This window comes from Hippocampus bargibanti, linkage group LG12, assembly GCF_051943395.1.
Source record: "Hippocampus bargibanti isolate YZ-2025 linkage group LG12, ASM5194339v1, whole genome shotgun sequence".
Classification (NCBI taxonomy): domain Eukaryota; kingdom Metazoa; phylum Chordata; class Actinopteri; order Syngnathiformes; family Syngnathidae; genus Hippocampus; species Hippocampus bargibanti.
Window position 1 is genome coordinate 14,335,450 of NC_142745.1, and position 15,322 is coordinate 14,350,771.

The following is a 15,322-nucleotide window of genomic DNA, read 5'->3' on the forward strand; positions in this document are numbered from 1 at the left end:
AAGTTACAACTATTCATAATCACACCGATAGATAATTTAGCGTGATCGGTCAACTTTCTCTCTCATCCCATGGCCTAGAAGGTCGTAGGGGTGCCATGATGGACGTCTGGGCAGTCAGAGATCTCCAGCGCTCTCGGTCTTCAGCAGTTCGTAGCAGGGTGTGGAAGCTGCAGCCTGTCCATTCGGTCAACTTACAGTTCACATTTTGGGAATGTGCGAGGAAAACAAACTCTCCACGGGTACTGTGAGAAAAATCCTTTTTAAAGCGCTGCCTCGTCATTTTTGCTCAGGCCACAAATTATTCTGTAGTTTTCCTCCACCACACAAGGGGGCGATAGGCGGAAGAAAGCCACTTCGAACGAGAGACTAAACCATCCCCACCAACGTTGCACGGTCCTTCCGGCTCCGGTCTACTAGCAAGTGGAAAGGTAAATATACTACTGGTGTCTAAATCTAAACAAATCTGCAACATCGGTCGTGTAAATAAAAATCCACAGTGAACATCAAGGTGTTGTATGACATTCGTTTGAAGAAATCGCTTTATTTCGAACGTTCACGTTATAAATCAAGCGATATTGAGACGAGATGATGACGCTCACAACTGCTATTCGACGTTCACCGATAGCTGCCATTTTCTTGGCGCAACGAAGCCGCCTGTCGTTATATCATCTCGTCGACCGTATATAAAATATGGAAAAACAAACGACAGACTCTGTTATTACATTGAAACTAATGCGCATTTTTTTAGCCGCTTCGCAGCACTTACACGCATTGTACCCTCGACGTAACCGGTTCGGCTAACAAGTTAGCACTGTTTGCGCTTTTTCTCTTTTTAAATGAGCAGATGCGGATATCCGCTATTTTCTCTTTTAAACGAGCAGATGCTGATGCCCAAGAAGAATCGCATTGCTATCTACGAGCTCCTCTTCGACGAGGGAGTAATGGTGGCCAAAAAGGACGTCCACCTTGCCAAGCATCCCGAGCTTGCCGACAAGAACGTGCCCAATCTTCACGTGATGAAAGCCATGCAGGTGACAACGTGGGGAAACGACATTTTCAAAAGACATTTTTCAACTACTGCTCGTTGTATATGCTTTAACGTGCATGTTTTTTTTACCTGTGCAGTCCCTGAAGTCATGCGGCTACGTCAAGGAGCAATTTGCTTGGCGCCACTTCTACTGGTACCTCACCAATGAGGGCATCCAGTACTTACGGGACTTCCTTCACCTTCCCTCCGAGATCGTGCCAGCCACGCTGCGTCGAAAGACCCGCCCTGAGACTTCTCGGCCTGGACCCAAAGGTGAGGACTATAAACTGATTTCATACACCCGTATTTGGAATCTGTTGAGCCTCGCAACTGTCATGGGTCATGTTTTTGGAAAATGGGAAGAAACCGGAGTACCCGGAGGAAACCCATGCAGGCAGAGGGAGAACAGCTGGGATAGGCTCCAGCACCCCTTGCCACTCTAAAGAGGATGAAGCAGTTTGTGCAATTAATGAATGTTTGTACACCCACCCAATATTAACAAAAATGTTTTCTTTTCTTGAATATCTGTTTTTAAACTTGGAAAAAGATGTGAAATAAATGTAGTGACTGAAATAAACTATGGCCAAACCATTTTAAAATGAGAGACAAAATAACCTTAAATTGAACTGTAAAATGTATGTGTGTAACAGAGAAAAAAACATTAGGGCAAAATTGTGGTCAGTGAGAAAAGTGAACACACCTATTAGTATAATATAGCACCAGGTGTTATTTTTCAGAAGGTGCAGATACATTTTTTTTTGTTCTTGAAATCATGTTATCCTGATCTTTTATCAAGACAAAATACTGTGAAACAAGGGTGTATGTGAACTGGGGTTCCTGTGTAAATGTGATGTATGGAACACTTCACAGACCACTAAAATTTGTTGACATTAAAAGTGCAGTCAAGATGGATGACATTTAAATGAGCTTTTTGTTGAAAAGCTTAACACGGTCAATTGTTGCAGGAGAAGATGGAGACAGGCCTTCCCGTCTTAACCGTGGAGAGTCCGACAGAGATGCTTACAGGCGATCTGCTGCACCACGTATGTAGTGTGCTTGTTTTTGTACATTTAATGGCATTCACGAATTTATTCGAGAATTGAAAATATGACGCAGAGTGCCGGTCCCGAATTTGTGCCGATAAAGCGCTGGCCATGGCCTCTGGCTATGTTTTTTCCCACACAGGGGTAACTTCAGCTTTTGTTAAAGTGCTACATGAACTAATATGTATGTATTGTATCTTGTAAGCCGCCCCCATTTCAACCTCGTATAACTCCGGACCGATGCAATTTAGGAATTAACTTTTTTTCTGCTGAAAGAAGAGAGACTTAGGTTTCTAAGTTGATTGAATGTTTATGTAGTCCTGCAACTCGATATTCTGTGGGTCCTGGAATTCGAGTGATGATGACAAAAACCCTGGCACTGAAGTGGATACATTTTTGCACATTGCCTGGCAGTGAATGAGTTAATGGTTTTGCGGTAGTCAGGATTGATGCGCTTTACTAATTTCTATTCAATTTTTTTTAGCTGGTGCTGACAAGAAAGCAGAGGCTGGCGCTGGAGCTGCCACAGAGTTCCACTTTGTAAGTTTTGACAAGTTACAATCACATGACTGTTAAGCCTCTTGTTAAACTTTTTTGTGTGTAATCTTTTCAGAGGGGCGGCTTTGGACGCGGCAGAGGACAGCAGCCTCAGTAAATTTTTACTTTCTGTACAATAAAGGAAATCCAAAACAAGTCATGCCCCTCAGTGTTTCATTTGAAATCAGAAGCCTAAAATTAAACTTTGTTCTGTTAACCTGACATCTGACATGCTAACCTGACATCTGTTTTTATCATGTGGGAGTAAACCTGCCGGTGGAGAACATGCAATTTGAAAAAAAAAAAATTACTGTACATTTAAAATGAAACATTCTTTTCCTTTCGGCTTTTCCCTTCAAGGGATTACCACAGCAAATCAGTGTCCTCCATCTATTCATATTGTGCTTGTGGAATATGAAGTAGCAAAATCGACCAGTTTTTGTCCATGTTGGGTAGCCGTTTTGCTATTTTCTGTTTGTTCATGACTTGAGTAACAACCAATCATGTTCCTCCCGTTTTCCAATGCTGACCTGAGCACTGAGAAAATAAGATTTCATTTTTAGTTGACAGTAATTAGGAAAATGGCCATACCCTGAGGTGGATAAACAAGGCTAGATTTTACTGTTTAACTCATTCCTCCCCAAACATTCATAAGAATCCATGTTTAGAGTACATCACTGGGTCTGCAAATAACACTAAAGAATTTTTGCGGGGGTTGATGTCCCCTTTAAGATTGTGAAATCATTTAAAGTTTATCTCCATATCAATCTGGAAATGTTCACAACCTCAGCTGATTGATCTCACCACATCCAATTAAATCAACAAAACAGTAGCTAATCCTGTCAAATGCAATAATAATGCATTTCATTTATGAGAGCCTAAGGATAAGTTAGATAACTAGCTAGATATGCTATATAGCTAATAGCTAGATAGGTAACAAACTTTCAAAACTCAAGGTCACTTTATAGGTACAGGATAAGTTGGATAACTAGATAGCTAGCTAGCTAGTTAGCTAATAGCTAAGAGATAATTAATTTATAACTGCAAGGTCACTTTACAGTATTGTCAATTTGAAGTGTAAAAATATGTTGCGGCAGTGTATGAACAAAACCAAAATGGAGGCTGAAAATGAAATACTGGTATTTTATTGTTGGCACATTTATATTACAATCTTCAGTCTTCTTGCACTGGTTTTATTCTACAGTCCCAAAGGAGAAAAAAGGGGGAGGTATGTGGGGGCAGATGTCTCATGACACGTTAAAACAACAGGACGATATAATCTGTAGGCTGATAGTTCTTGGCTGAAAAGAAGAAATTACTTTTTTTTTTAATTACCATGTTTGTTTTAGATGGCAGATGGGTACAATCGTCTACTGTACTGCAACATTGAAGCCATTTGACCACAAGATGGAGCCAATTACGACACGACCTTTAGTAAATGTGACACCTTGAATAAAGTAGGAATACATTTCAAATTGAAATCGTACTTTGATAAAAAAAAAAAAGACCATTTGGTGTCACTTTAAACCACGTGTTCCTTTTGACTAAGCTTTCATTGAAAAGCTGATCAAACCCTTGTTGATCAGGCATGACACAAGCAACGTAAAAAATATGAACAACAGTTTTAAGCACGTATGCATCAGCGGATATGAATGTTCAAGCAGCCTTTGTGACACTCACTCAGCATCCAACCTCAAAAGACTTAAAACTCATTCTTCACAGCAGGGTGTGCTGAAGGTCATTGCCCTCAGTGACTTAATTGCACATTCAGATGAACACTGAGGACCGGCTGCAACAAGGGTGTTGTAAACTTAAGACTTTGGTCGCCGCGCCTTTCAGATTAGGTGGTAATAAATGAGACATCACACCACTTTTTTTCCGGATGGAGGAAGTCTTTTAACTCGTTCACTGCCGGACGTGCAAAAAATGTCCACTCCAGTGCCAGGGTTTTTGTCATTGTCACTTCAATTCCAGGACCCACAGAATATTTAGTTTTAGGACTACATAAACATTAAATGCAGCGTAAGAAACCTTAGACTAGGGGTGTCAAAGTCATTTTTTTGCCGCGGGCCACATTGTACTAATGGTTTCCTCTCGTGGGCCGTTATGAATTTGGGGAAGCCATTAGAATGTTTAATCCCCTCCACAAATTACAACTAGAGCGCACAACAAATTAATGAATAACTAGTTTTCACATCTGAAGTCAAGAATAATGACTGATATTGGGGTTTACATCCAAAAATATGAAATTTTGGTTAGGATTTTAGCAAGCATCATGGAATTTCACAAGTTTGATTTGCTTTTGCGGGCCGAAAAAAATGATGTGGTGGGCCGGATTTGGCTCCCGGGGGCTCGACTTTGACACTATTTCATCAGAAAAAAAATCCTAAATTAGGAGTCTGGAGTTATATGAGCTTGAAATGAGGGGGGCTGTCCAAAATACAATGCAATATACAGACGCTCCCCGACTTACGAACATTCAAGTTACAAACAACACACTACATACAAAGATTTTTGTAGAAACATATGTAGTATTCTCTCCAGTTGTACATGTACATATCTTTCTTTATAGAGCACATGTTTTATTCAGTTTATTTTTCAGTACAAACCAATACAGGTTATTTATACAAGCCCTTAACATAGTTATATAAATCTTAAACATACATTCCATACAAAATACTGAACTTACGACCGCACTGAAGCAACTTACAAACGAATTCACCTTACGTACAACCATTCCGAACCTATCTTGTTCGTAAGTTGGGGAGCGTCTGTATACATCTTGGTTTATATAGCGCTTGAACCAACAGCTGAAGCTGGAACAATGCATTAACGCGCGGACTAAAGGCAAATGTTGCCCCCTTGTGGGAAAAAAAAAACATGCGCTTTTTCAACACCCAAGCATGAAAAACCAAAACCCGAACAAATTTGGGAATGGCACTCTACGTCCTATTTTTAATTCCCGGATAAATTTGTGAATGGCAGTGAATGAGTTAAATTCAGTCAATCTCATCACAGAGGCCTGACAGAAGCCAGCTATCTGCACTAGTTGGCGTTTCAGGTTGTTTGTGTGGTTTCACATCAACGTCCTTTTGAAACGTCTTTGACACCTTAGTCGCAGTTTTCTGCTGTCCACTTTCACGCAGATACCATTGTGCTTCCTGACGCTACTTTGAGAACCTGGGAAATTGGGGCCGTTCAGCACCCGGTTCCGCATTTGGCTCTTTTCACAAAGACGATTGACAATTTTCTGCTGACCCCCCCCCCCCCCCCACACACACACACACACACACACAATCTATTTGATTTTATCAGACAGAGAGTGGCTGCCTTTCCAGCAGCTCATGTATTTCGTTTCTACTTTCATTCCTTTCATCACTTTGCTGCTGTGAAATGTAAATTTCTCCACTGTGAGACTAATAAAGGCATATCCAATCCAATCCAATCCAGACTCTTGGTAAATTGCCACTTGTGTAAACATGTCCTCATCGGATGCCCCCATAGCACAGTGGTGCACATTTGCTCCTATGCCTGGTTTCACAGCTCCCACATCCCCCTTGTAAATTTACGTACAGTCAGACGGAACAAGAGTTGAGCGTTTCTCACAGCACGTTTGCATATACAGTCTAGGAGAAATGTCAGGAATTAATTGATCATCAAATTAATAGAATCTGAAAAGTTCTTTGATAATCCACTGATCATTCAGAGCCGCTGTGTGCTTTCAAATTGTGCCATGTGATGTGGACGAGTGGTTTGACTGTGGCGAACTTCCAGTTGTCTTATAATGTGTTAGAGTAAAAAGTTCTCACCTCCTGTGCTTTCTTTTCTCCAACAGAACATTACCATATTTTTTTAATTACCGTTTTTTCCGGTGTATACGGCGCACCCAAAAGCCTTCAGTTTTGTTGTTGTTTTGACTTCATGATTGCGCCGCGAGAGTGGCTGCCTTTACAGCAGCTGCTGTATTTTGTTTTTCTACTTCTTCCTTTCCTCTCACTTTCATCAGTTTGCTGCTGTGAAATATAAATTTCTCCACTGCGAGACTAATAAAGGCTAATCCAATCCAATTAAGAAATAACTGATTAATTCGGTGAAAAGTGTATTAAGAAAAATCCACCTAAATTTGACTGACGGGTAAAAGTTGATTGACGGATGAATGGACGTTGTTGACAAAAGGTCATGCCACGAAGATATCAAGAGTTAAAATGGAGCAGCTCCTGTATTTGTTTCTCTACTTTTTCCTTCCCTTTCCTTTTACTATCATCACTTTCATGTGAGACTAATCAAGCTTAATCCAATCCAAACTGCAGTGGCTGGCTTGTGATCATAAAAGGTTACAGCCTGAAAGGATAATAACAAACGGTCATTGTTGGTTCAACAGCTCATCCAGCCAACCAAAACCAATTACAGTGATACCTTGGCTTACGAACTTAATTGGTTCCCAGAAAGTGTGTGTAAGGCGAAAAGTGTGCATTCCAAACATTAATTTCCCATAGGAAACCATTAAAATGAGTATAATCCGTTCCCGGGTCCCCATAAAACATAATTTTCAACTAAATAAGCCTTAAAACTACACAAAATATACCTTATTTTATGTATAATAAATGTGCTATGGTATTGTAATTAAAGAAATAAACTGTACTGTATAACAGTCGTTTTATTTACTTTTGTGATGGTCGTTGATGGCTTGATGGAATGGATAGCTTTTTGCATTCGTAAAGCGAAAGGTTCGTTAGCTAAAGCGTTCATAAGCCGAGGTATCACTGTAAAAGACCAGCAAAACCCAAGGTGGAGGTCACTCCTGGGAAAAGACAGTGGACTTTGGTGTTGCAATATCTCTCCATTTTGCACCGCTTAGCTTGTTAAGAGTTACTGATCAGAATGAAGGACATGGCGGCTAATCTATCTTCCACCTTATCGCTCGTTCAACGTCACGCAAATGACTCACTGGCACTTCATTTACCCCCATTCCTTGTTTTAAACAACACCTTGGTATGCCCACCGTTGATCTAGACAGAAATAAACAATTTACAATATGTGCTTTTATATCTACAACAGCGCCTCCAGTTTCACAGTATGGATCCGGCGGCTTTCGAGGCGCGGCTAAAGGGACTTTTGCCAAGACATTTGGACAAAAGGAAACGGAAATAAAATATCCAAAAATCATTTTACATGTGAAAAACAAACGTCTCACTCCGTACAAGGCTTGTTTTTTCATTGCACCCATGGCATCGCTGCTTCTCTTACTGACAATGTCAAATTGGGTAAGGATGGGGATGACATATATAAAACCATCCCAATTTTCCCACAATGGGAAAATTGCACAGCACTCCAAATGTCACGGAGATCCTTCGCTACTGTCTGAATGCATTGTGTGTCCAGTGTAAAAGAACAAACAAGCAAGATCATACGGGGGCATGTGGTTATATTAGAAAAAAAATGTTGGGAGCAAGACCGATTTCCGCTTTTTGGGTTGTCATCTGTGTCAAACTACAGGCAGAAAAAATATAATAAAAGAAGGAAACATGCCCGCTAAAGTCACCTGTCATGTAAACAATGGGAGCAAAACCGAGCGTTAAAGGAGGGAAAAGAGGATATGCGATGCGTGGTTTTTGAAATGTTTGTACTTTGACCCTCGGCGGTGCGGCGGAAGACATTTTAGTCAAACACGTTAAAAATAAGAAGAAAAAAAACATTGAAGTGAAGCCATGTTAACATTCTTTCCACTCTTTTTTTTGGAGTGAACATGCACCGTGCAAAGGGGAGAAGAGTCCCGGAGCGGTTTAAACGAGGGTGTATTATACTGTATTCTTCTTTTCCTTTCGTTATACTTGATAATAAAAGGATTGTGGAAATAAAATAAAAATCTAAGCAAACAAACAAACAACCAGAAAGAAGAAAAAAAGTAAAAAACAGAAGTGACTTTTTTTTTAAAAGAACCAAGTATTTCGGTTTTAAGTACGATATAGATCTAGATTTTTTACATGACAGCAATTATTTTTTTCATTCCGTTGAAATTCATGGGTGCATCACTTAGTTTTCATGCAATGAAGTTCAGTAAAAAAACAAAAACAAGAGGTCAAAAGTGTTTCCGCCAACACTGGCCATCCAGTCTGTGCCATCAGGGCGGCGCCGAGGAGTTGCCAAGGCAAAGTAGACAGAGCAGAAGAAGAAAAAGTAGTAGAAGAGGAAATGTAAGAGCGCAAGTGGTGGCCAAAGCTCCTCACGTAGAGAGTGTGTAAAGGGGACGGGCCGCTGTAGTTGGTGTACGGGGTGGTGTTCAGTTTGTTTTTTTTAGTTATCTGAAATCCGAGACGGAGCTCTGGTTGATGGTGTAGGTGGACGACAGTTCCCCACCTATGGTGGCGGCCATGGGGGTCCCGTTGCTGGTCAGGCAGCTCTCCTGTAGAGCTTCAATGTAGGTGGCCTGCACTGGCTTGTGACACCGCAACAACTTGATGGCGTCGTCTAATTTATACCATTCCCTTTTTCTCCCTGTTGGCGACACAGACACAGCGGTGGAAAAACGCAGGTAAGATGAAGGCAGCGGAGGGGGCAACGACGTAGCATAAGGCGGTCTGAACATACGCAATAATCGGGCTAGATGCGAGCATTTTAACGCCATTGCGATCCAGGTACGTCAAGACTCTATGATTGGAAATTTATGTAAAAAAAAAGATCTTTAACTCATTTATTGCCAGACTTACAAAAATGTGTCCACTCCAGTGCCAGTGTTTTTGTCATTTTCACTCAAATTCCAGGACCCACTGAATATTGAGTTTTAGGACTACATAATAGACTCTCTATTTTAATCAGAAAACAAAGAGGTAATTCCTAAATTCCCTTCCCTGGCAAGATAAACCATCCATCCATCCATTTTCTGTACTGCTTATTCCTCATTAGGGTCGCGGGGGGTGCTGGAGCCTATCTCAGCTGTCTTTGGGCACGAGGCGGGGGACATCCTGAATTGGTTGCCAGCCAATCGCAGGGCATACAAAGACATACAACAGTCACTCTCACACTCACACCTAGGGACAATTTGGAGTGGCCAATCTGCTTACCATGCATGTCCAAAACCCGAAAAGAAAATTGGCAATGGCGATCCACATCAATTTGAGAATGGCAAGTTAATGATCCTGTGGCGAGCTAAAAGTGATTCTGACCAGCGCCCCTTTGTATTATTGTCAATGTTGATTGTGTTCTGTTGTCGTATTGTTTTATGTTGAAGGCTTTGTCAAATGCTTTGTTGCAGCTGTTGTGAAATAAATAAAGAGGCATTGTATCGGAATATGCTCGGAATCGAGGCCTACAATCGTAAATGTTGAAACTGTTCAGTCATTCAGATCACAAATTGCGCATGTGGTCGACGACGAGTGTACCCTCCGCACCCTGCTCACCAGCTTTTCCAGCGACTGATCCGCGCGCAACAAACACAGCAGATATTTAAACAGCTTCTTCTCCCGTCGCCATTACCTCTCTAAACAGTAACCCGAATACAGACACTCCCCTACTTACAAACATTCGAGTTACGAACAACGGTACATGAGCATTTTTGTAGAAACATGTAGGATGCTCTCCAGTTGTACATGTACTTATCTTTATAGAGCATATGTTTTGTATTTTGCAAAGATCCGTTTCCTATCTTGGTAAATTATCTTTGATAATTATTAAATAATGGTTAAAGTGAGTAGTGTCTAAATGTATTGCACTTAAAAATCCTGGAGTACATGGGGAAAGTCGTTAAGATTGCACTACTGTCCATGTTTTTATGTTGCTCTTGTGTTTATTATTTTACTTTGTGTTAACTATTATGTGAAGGGCTTTTTTACAGCTGTTGTAAAAGCGCTATATAAATTAGGATTTATTGTATTGTACAAATGGAGATGAATGCTGTGAATTAATTAGAGTACATTATGTCACTGAAATGAGTCGACCATTTTGTTAACCACCATTAATCGTCTTTCTGGATGTGCCGCCTAGTTTGTTCTCTTGTCCTCGCTTACATTGAAAATTAATAACAATGATAATTAATGATGATAAATATGCTAATGTCCCTAGCCCGTTTTAAATGCTAAGTCGGTCTGATGCCCGTGAGCTACAATAATGTATACACCAATACAATTTACCGATGTTGACAGAGTCCTCCCAGTCTTCCAGAACCTCCGTCACGATTAGAACATAGACAAAAGTTCTGTGTTTCCTCTCTTGGTTCTGTGTTGGGGTGGAGAGGAAATGAAACAATCCGGTTACACAAAGGAAAATTCTAACGAACTAAATATTAATTAAGAATAAACTACGGCTCACCTCGAATACCCCAACTAAGCGACCCAACGTCCCCTTCACGCCCGCCTGCCGAATAAAAACAAGTTCAATCTCTCAAAACCTCTGCATCCAAACATTAAATAACTTCACGGGGGACAACATGACTACAGTCCCACAGATGTTAGTATTTAACTTATTCACTGCCATTACCGAATTTATTCAAGTCTGAAAAGTGCATGATCGTCATATCACATCACAGCTGAAAAACCTTTGAAATTTTCATCCGTATCCCTCATATCAAACTTAAGGTCGATCTACTAGAATATTCTTTGCCTTCGTTTTTATTTTTAGAGCACGTTTGGTCTCTGTGTCAGCCCTTGCAGCCGAGCATAACAAAAATAAAAGTTAGTTAAAATCTAGCTAGCCAGCTAGATAGCTATCTATTAGCTAGCTAGCTTTCTATCTATTTGAGTTACTTCCGGGTTGAGTGAACACCAGCGTGTGTGGCTGCTGCTGCTCACCCACATAAAAAATGTTCTACAACTGTAAAATGACCTTGAGAGTTTTGAAAGGCGCTTATAAATGAAATGTATTATTTGTAGAATAATAATAATAATAATAATAATAATCATAATAATAATAATAATAATAATAATAATAATAATAATAATTATTATTATTATTATTATTATACAAGTTACATCAAGTTGAAAAATATGACAATTGAAAATGATAGTCTAGACAGGAGGGGCATTTGTATAAAAGTCGCCAAACACAAGATTTTAGATTGTGGGTGGAAATGTGCTGGCAAGCTGGCAGCATCCTGGAACTAAACAGAGCCAACAAAGACATCCACAAGGAAGGAGCCAGGATGAGAAATGATATCAGCATCCATTATGGTGCTGGACCTCACACAGAGAATGGCCTATTGATGGTGCCAAACGACAGACAGCCGGTCGGTCGGAGGATTCAGTGTCTTCGCTCCGAGCAAAATGCCAACAGTGTGACCAGCGTGTACCGTCCAGAAATACTCAATTTAAGTGACAGATGAAAGGGGTCCTAAAAGCGGAATATCGATTTCAGGAGAGTGGGGGGAACTGGTTAGTAACTGCTGCCTTTCTCTGAACATTTACTAAAAATAGCCTAGTTGTTCTGCAAGATTTTTTTTATTCTTTCTCAAAATATTTTTAATATCATATTGTAAAATATAGCGTTAAAGGACAACCGACGTCACTTTTGTTTTTTAATTGACACCAGAAAAACGTTTTATAGCATCTAAAATACCCAAAACACGCAGTATGATATTTTTAGTCAAATGCAAAACACCAATAAAAATGACTTAAAGTGTCCAAAATCTGCAAAAACATTGAGCTGGGAATTGGGCATTTTCAGAAAGTCCCGCCCCCAGTCCGTGACGTCACGCCAAGACGTCTTACATTGCTGGTGAATCAAAACAATGGCTTCAGATTCAGAGAATATGCTTTCTTGTTACACATCCAGTGATTAATATGATTCAAATAGTTCTGAAGAGGAAAGCATACATGTTTGCAATCGATTAAAGAATTTATTTGTGCCATTTTGAGGCAACATTGGGGGAAAATCTCTCACCCAAAAAAGAGGCACAAAATGGCGACCTCCGGTGGCCACCTCTGTTTCCGCAGACTGATAAATTCCTTATATGGCGCTTGGACGCCCTCTTCTGGCCTTCTGGCGGCTTTTGGGTGCAACACGATGTCCCCAGACCAAACAAGTACAGCAAAATGTAAATGTAAATTTCTCCACTGTGAGACTAATAAAGGCATATCCAATCCAATCCAATCCAATCCAATTCAAAATACATTGACGTAATGGAAGGACCGCTACAATGCGTCTTTTTTTACGGTAAAGGGCGGTCCTTTAGTTATGTCACGTACGGACTCGTCACCAACTCAAAAACAAGACTTCCTGAATATTCAGCGCGAGTCTTACAACGTAAAATATAGCTATATGCGGTGGAATCTTTGTAAAATACGCTCAGTAGAAGTCATTTGAAGCCATTTTACAAATTATGGACACAACTTGTCCGGAGACGTCGGTTGTCCTTTAAAATAGGAACATGTAGCTTTGAATGTCAACCAAATTTAAGGTTGACCAGTGTGAAATTCACCTGCACATTATTCCCAATCTGATGTACAGACAAGAAAATAAATCAATAAAATGACAACATCAAAAATGAAAACCCACCTCCTCGCACACCTCCCGAGTGGCAGCAACGCTGGGCTCCTCTTCAGGTTCCATGCCACCTCCAGGAACGATCCACTTATCTGGATGTCTACTGCTGCTCACCAGCAGTACCTGTAAAAGTATTGCAAACAGAAAAAAAGGCGGGTTTGATGACCTAGATCAACACCCGGAGGCTTGAAGGAATGAATGCAGTATTGCCAAAGTTTGATGTGTAGGAATTTTGGAGGGGTTTGAACATATGGGACATCTTCTTCTTTCGGCTTTTACCTTCAAAGGGTCGCCACAGCATGTGTAGGAATTTTGGAGGGGTTTGAACATATGGGACATAATATACTGAAACTCATCATTGTAAAGTCAAAGTATCCACTTGTGTGTGTGGACAGTTTTTTGTGGCATCATTGAAAGTAAAGCTTGTCTGAGAATCAAAAACTACGTTTTAAATTCCAACCTGTGCTGATCACGTGATACCTGTTAATCATTTTTTTAACTTACGTAGTGACGTTGAATCCGAACTTCACGCGTTTTTCCTCGCCAAAATTATCAGTTGTTGTATCCAAGTCCAGTGTGTGAGTATTTTGCCACCTCGGTTGTCGAGTGGACATCAGTTTCCGACCTCTGCTCACACTCGACTTTTGTATGTAGGCAGCGACGGTGATTTATACAGCAGTAAATTGAGTTACCAAACATCATTACAAACAAATACGCACGTTAGGACGTGTCACAAGCATGATGATAAACAATATTGTATAGCGGCCAACGACAAATAAAATAATGTACAAGGTAAACCACCTAATCAAGACCTCCTGCGTTGTCTATCGGCTAAGTTAGCATGAGTAACACTTGGGTCGTTATCTTCGCACCTCTTGCAGTGAATCTTCGTTTAATAGACAGTATACGCTCATTTGTTCGACTATTGTCAATGTTAATTTAATTTCAACAAGCGCTTGAATAATAGCGAGACGCCGCTCAAAAGAACCCGGGTTGCCAGTTTCAGTTGCTGGGCGTGAGCCGGTCGGCGGAAGCATTTTAGCATAGGCTAGCTGCTAACCCCGGCTAATTACTGTGGCATGAAAGTCGGATCTTGGTAGGATTACATTACACAGGGGACAATTATTCGTGTTTTAAATAAAAATTACATGTAACAACAAAGAGGCTAACTAATCTAGAATTGGAGAGTACCACTTGTTCAAATGTCACAGCTCTGCTAAGTGATATAGTAATTTACTGTAAATGCTGGGGCTAATGCTGCTAATACAAAGATTAGCGCGGCCCGACAGATGAGCAACATCCCCGGACTCACCTCCTCCTCCAATTCGCTCCTGAAGCACAGGCAGGCGGCGCGCTTCTTGTAGCCGTCTCCGTCGTACGTCCGGGTCTGGTTTGATTTGAGCTTCATCATCGCGGAGGAACTGCTAAAGCGTTTGATAAGCACGGCTGAAACGACCGCGTTCGTAGGCGACGCTCCTAGACGCAAAGTCCTCCACCGGAGGAATCTCGGCGTATTCAGTTTAATATAAATAACTTCTTCTCCGCTTCATTTTTACACGTCTCGGTGTATCTACGGCACGGTCGCCATTACAAGAAGCCACTCCGCCCACAACGTAATTTAACCTTTAATTACTCCGCGAGCGTACGGAACTCGCGTGGGTGGCGTTAGGGAATAGGAGCGGCCGACAGCGGGGGAAACGCCACACGTGTGTTGACCAGTCAGCCGGTTGAGGAAACGGACCCTTGTGGTTCCAACTCCCCTTAAACGATGACATCTTTGCTTCTGGCTTTAACCACGTCTGTATTTGAATCAAAATAAAGGCCATATTATTAGTTATTAGTTATTTTAAAAATAAGACGTCTTGGGATTTCGTAAAGATTCAGGCGTTTCAGCACCTCCGGTAATGGACAGCGCCACTTTAAAAATGCACAAACGATGGGCGACATATTTAATAACTAATTAAAACGTAAAAATACAGTAAAGTCTCGTTATATCGATATCCAAGGGAGTCCGTAAAAATATCGATATAACAGGGACTATCGATATATCCGATCCTGCGCCGAACTGCATTAAACAAAAGCCGCCAAAAGAGGGCAGCCAAGCGCCATATAAGAAACGGAGCTGGCCATTAGCTCCCTTTTTTTTGGGTGAGATGTTCACCCAATGTTGCCTCAAAATGGCACATATAATTCTTTAATGATTGTAAACATGTATGCTTTAATCTTCAGAACGACAGTGTAT

General features: G+C 40.9%; 2 protein-coding genes across 2 annotated transcripts; one reads left to right on the plus strand and one right to left on the minus strand.

The window, feature by feature from the left end:
• The first annotated feature begins 313 nt into the window (after positions 1-313).
• rps10 (ribosomal protein S10) lies at positions 314-2,763 on the plus strand. Its single transcript, XM_089010049.1, has 6 exons — positions 314-428; positions 882-1,031; positions 1,126-1,300; positions 1,993-2,070; positions 2,555-2,610; positions 2,684-2,763. Exons 2-6 carry the CDS (start codon positions 882-884, stop codon positions 2,723-2,725), a joined length of 501 nt encoding a protein of 166 aa, XP_088866175.1. The 5' UTR covers positions 314-428; the 3' UTR covers positions 2,726-2,763.
• Positions 2,764-3,736: 973 nt separating this feature from the next.
• Positions 3,737-14,684, minus strand: nudt3b (nudix (nucleoside diphosphate linked moiety X)-type motif 3b). Its single transcript, XM_089010500.1, has 5 exons — positions 14,393-14,684; positions 13,093-13,203; positions 10,912-10,956; positions 10,734-10,818; positions 3,737-9,102 (listed from the first exon to the last, which is right to left on the minus strand). Exons 1-5 carry the CDS (start codon positions 14,489-14,491, stop codon positions 8,906-8,908), a joined length of 537 nt encoding a protein of 178 aa, XP_088866626.1. The 5' UTR covers positions 14,492-14,684; the 3' UTR covers positions 3,737-8,905.
• Positions 14,685-15,322: the final 638 nt, after the last annotated feature.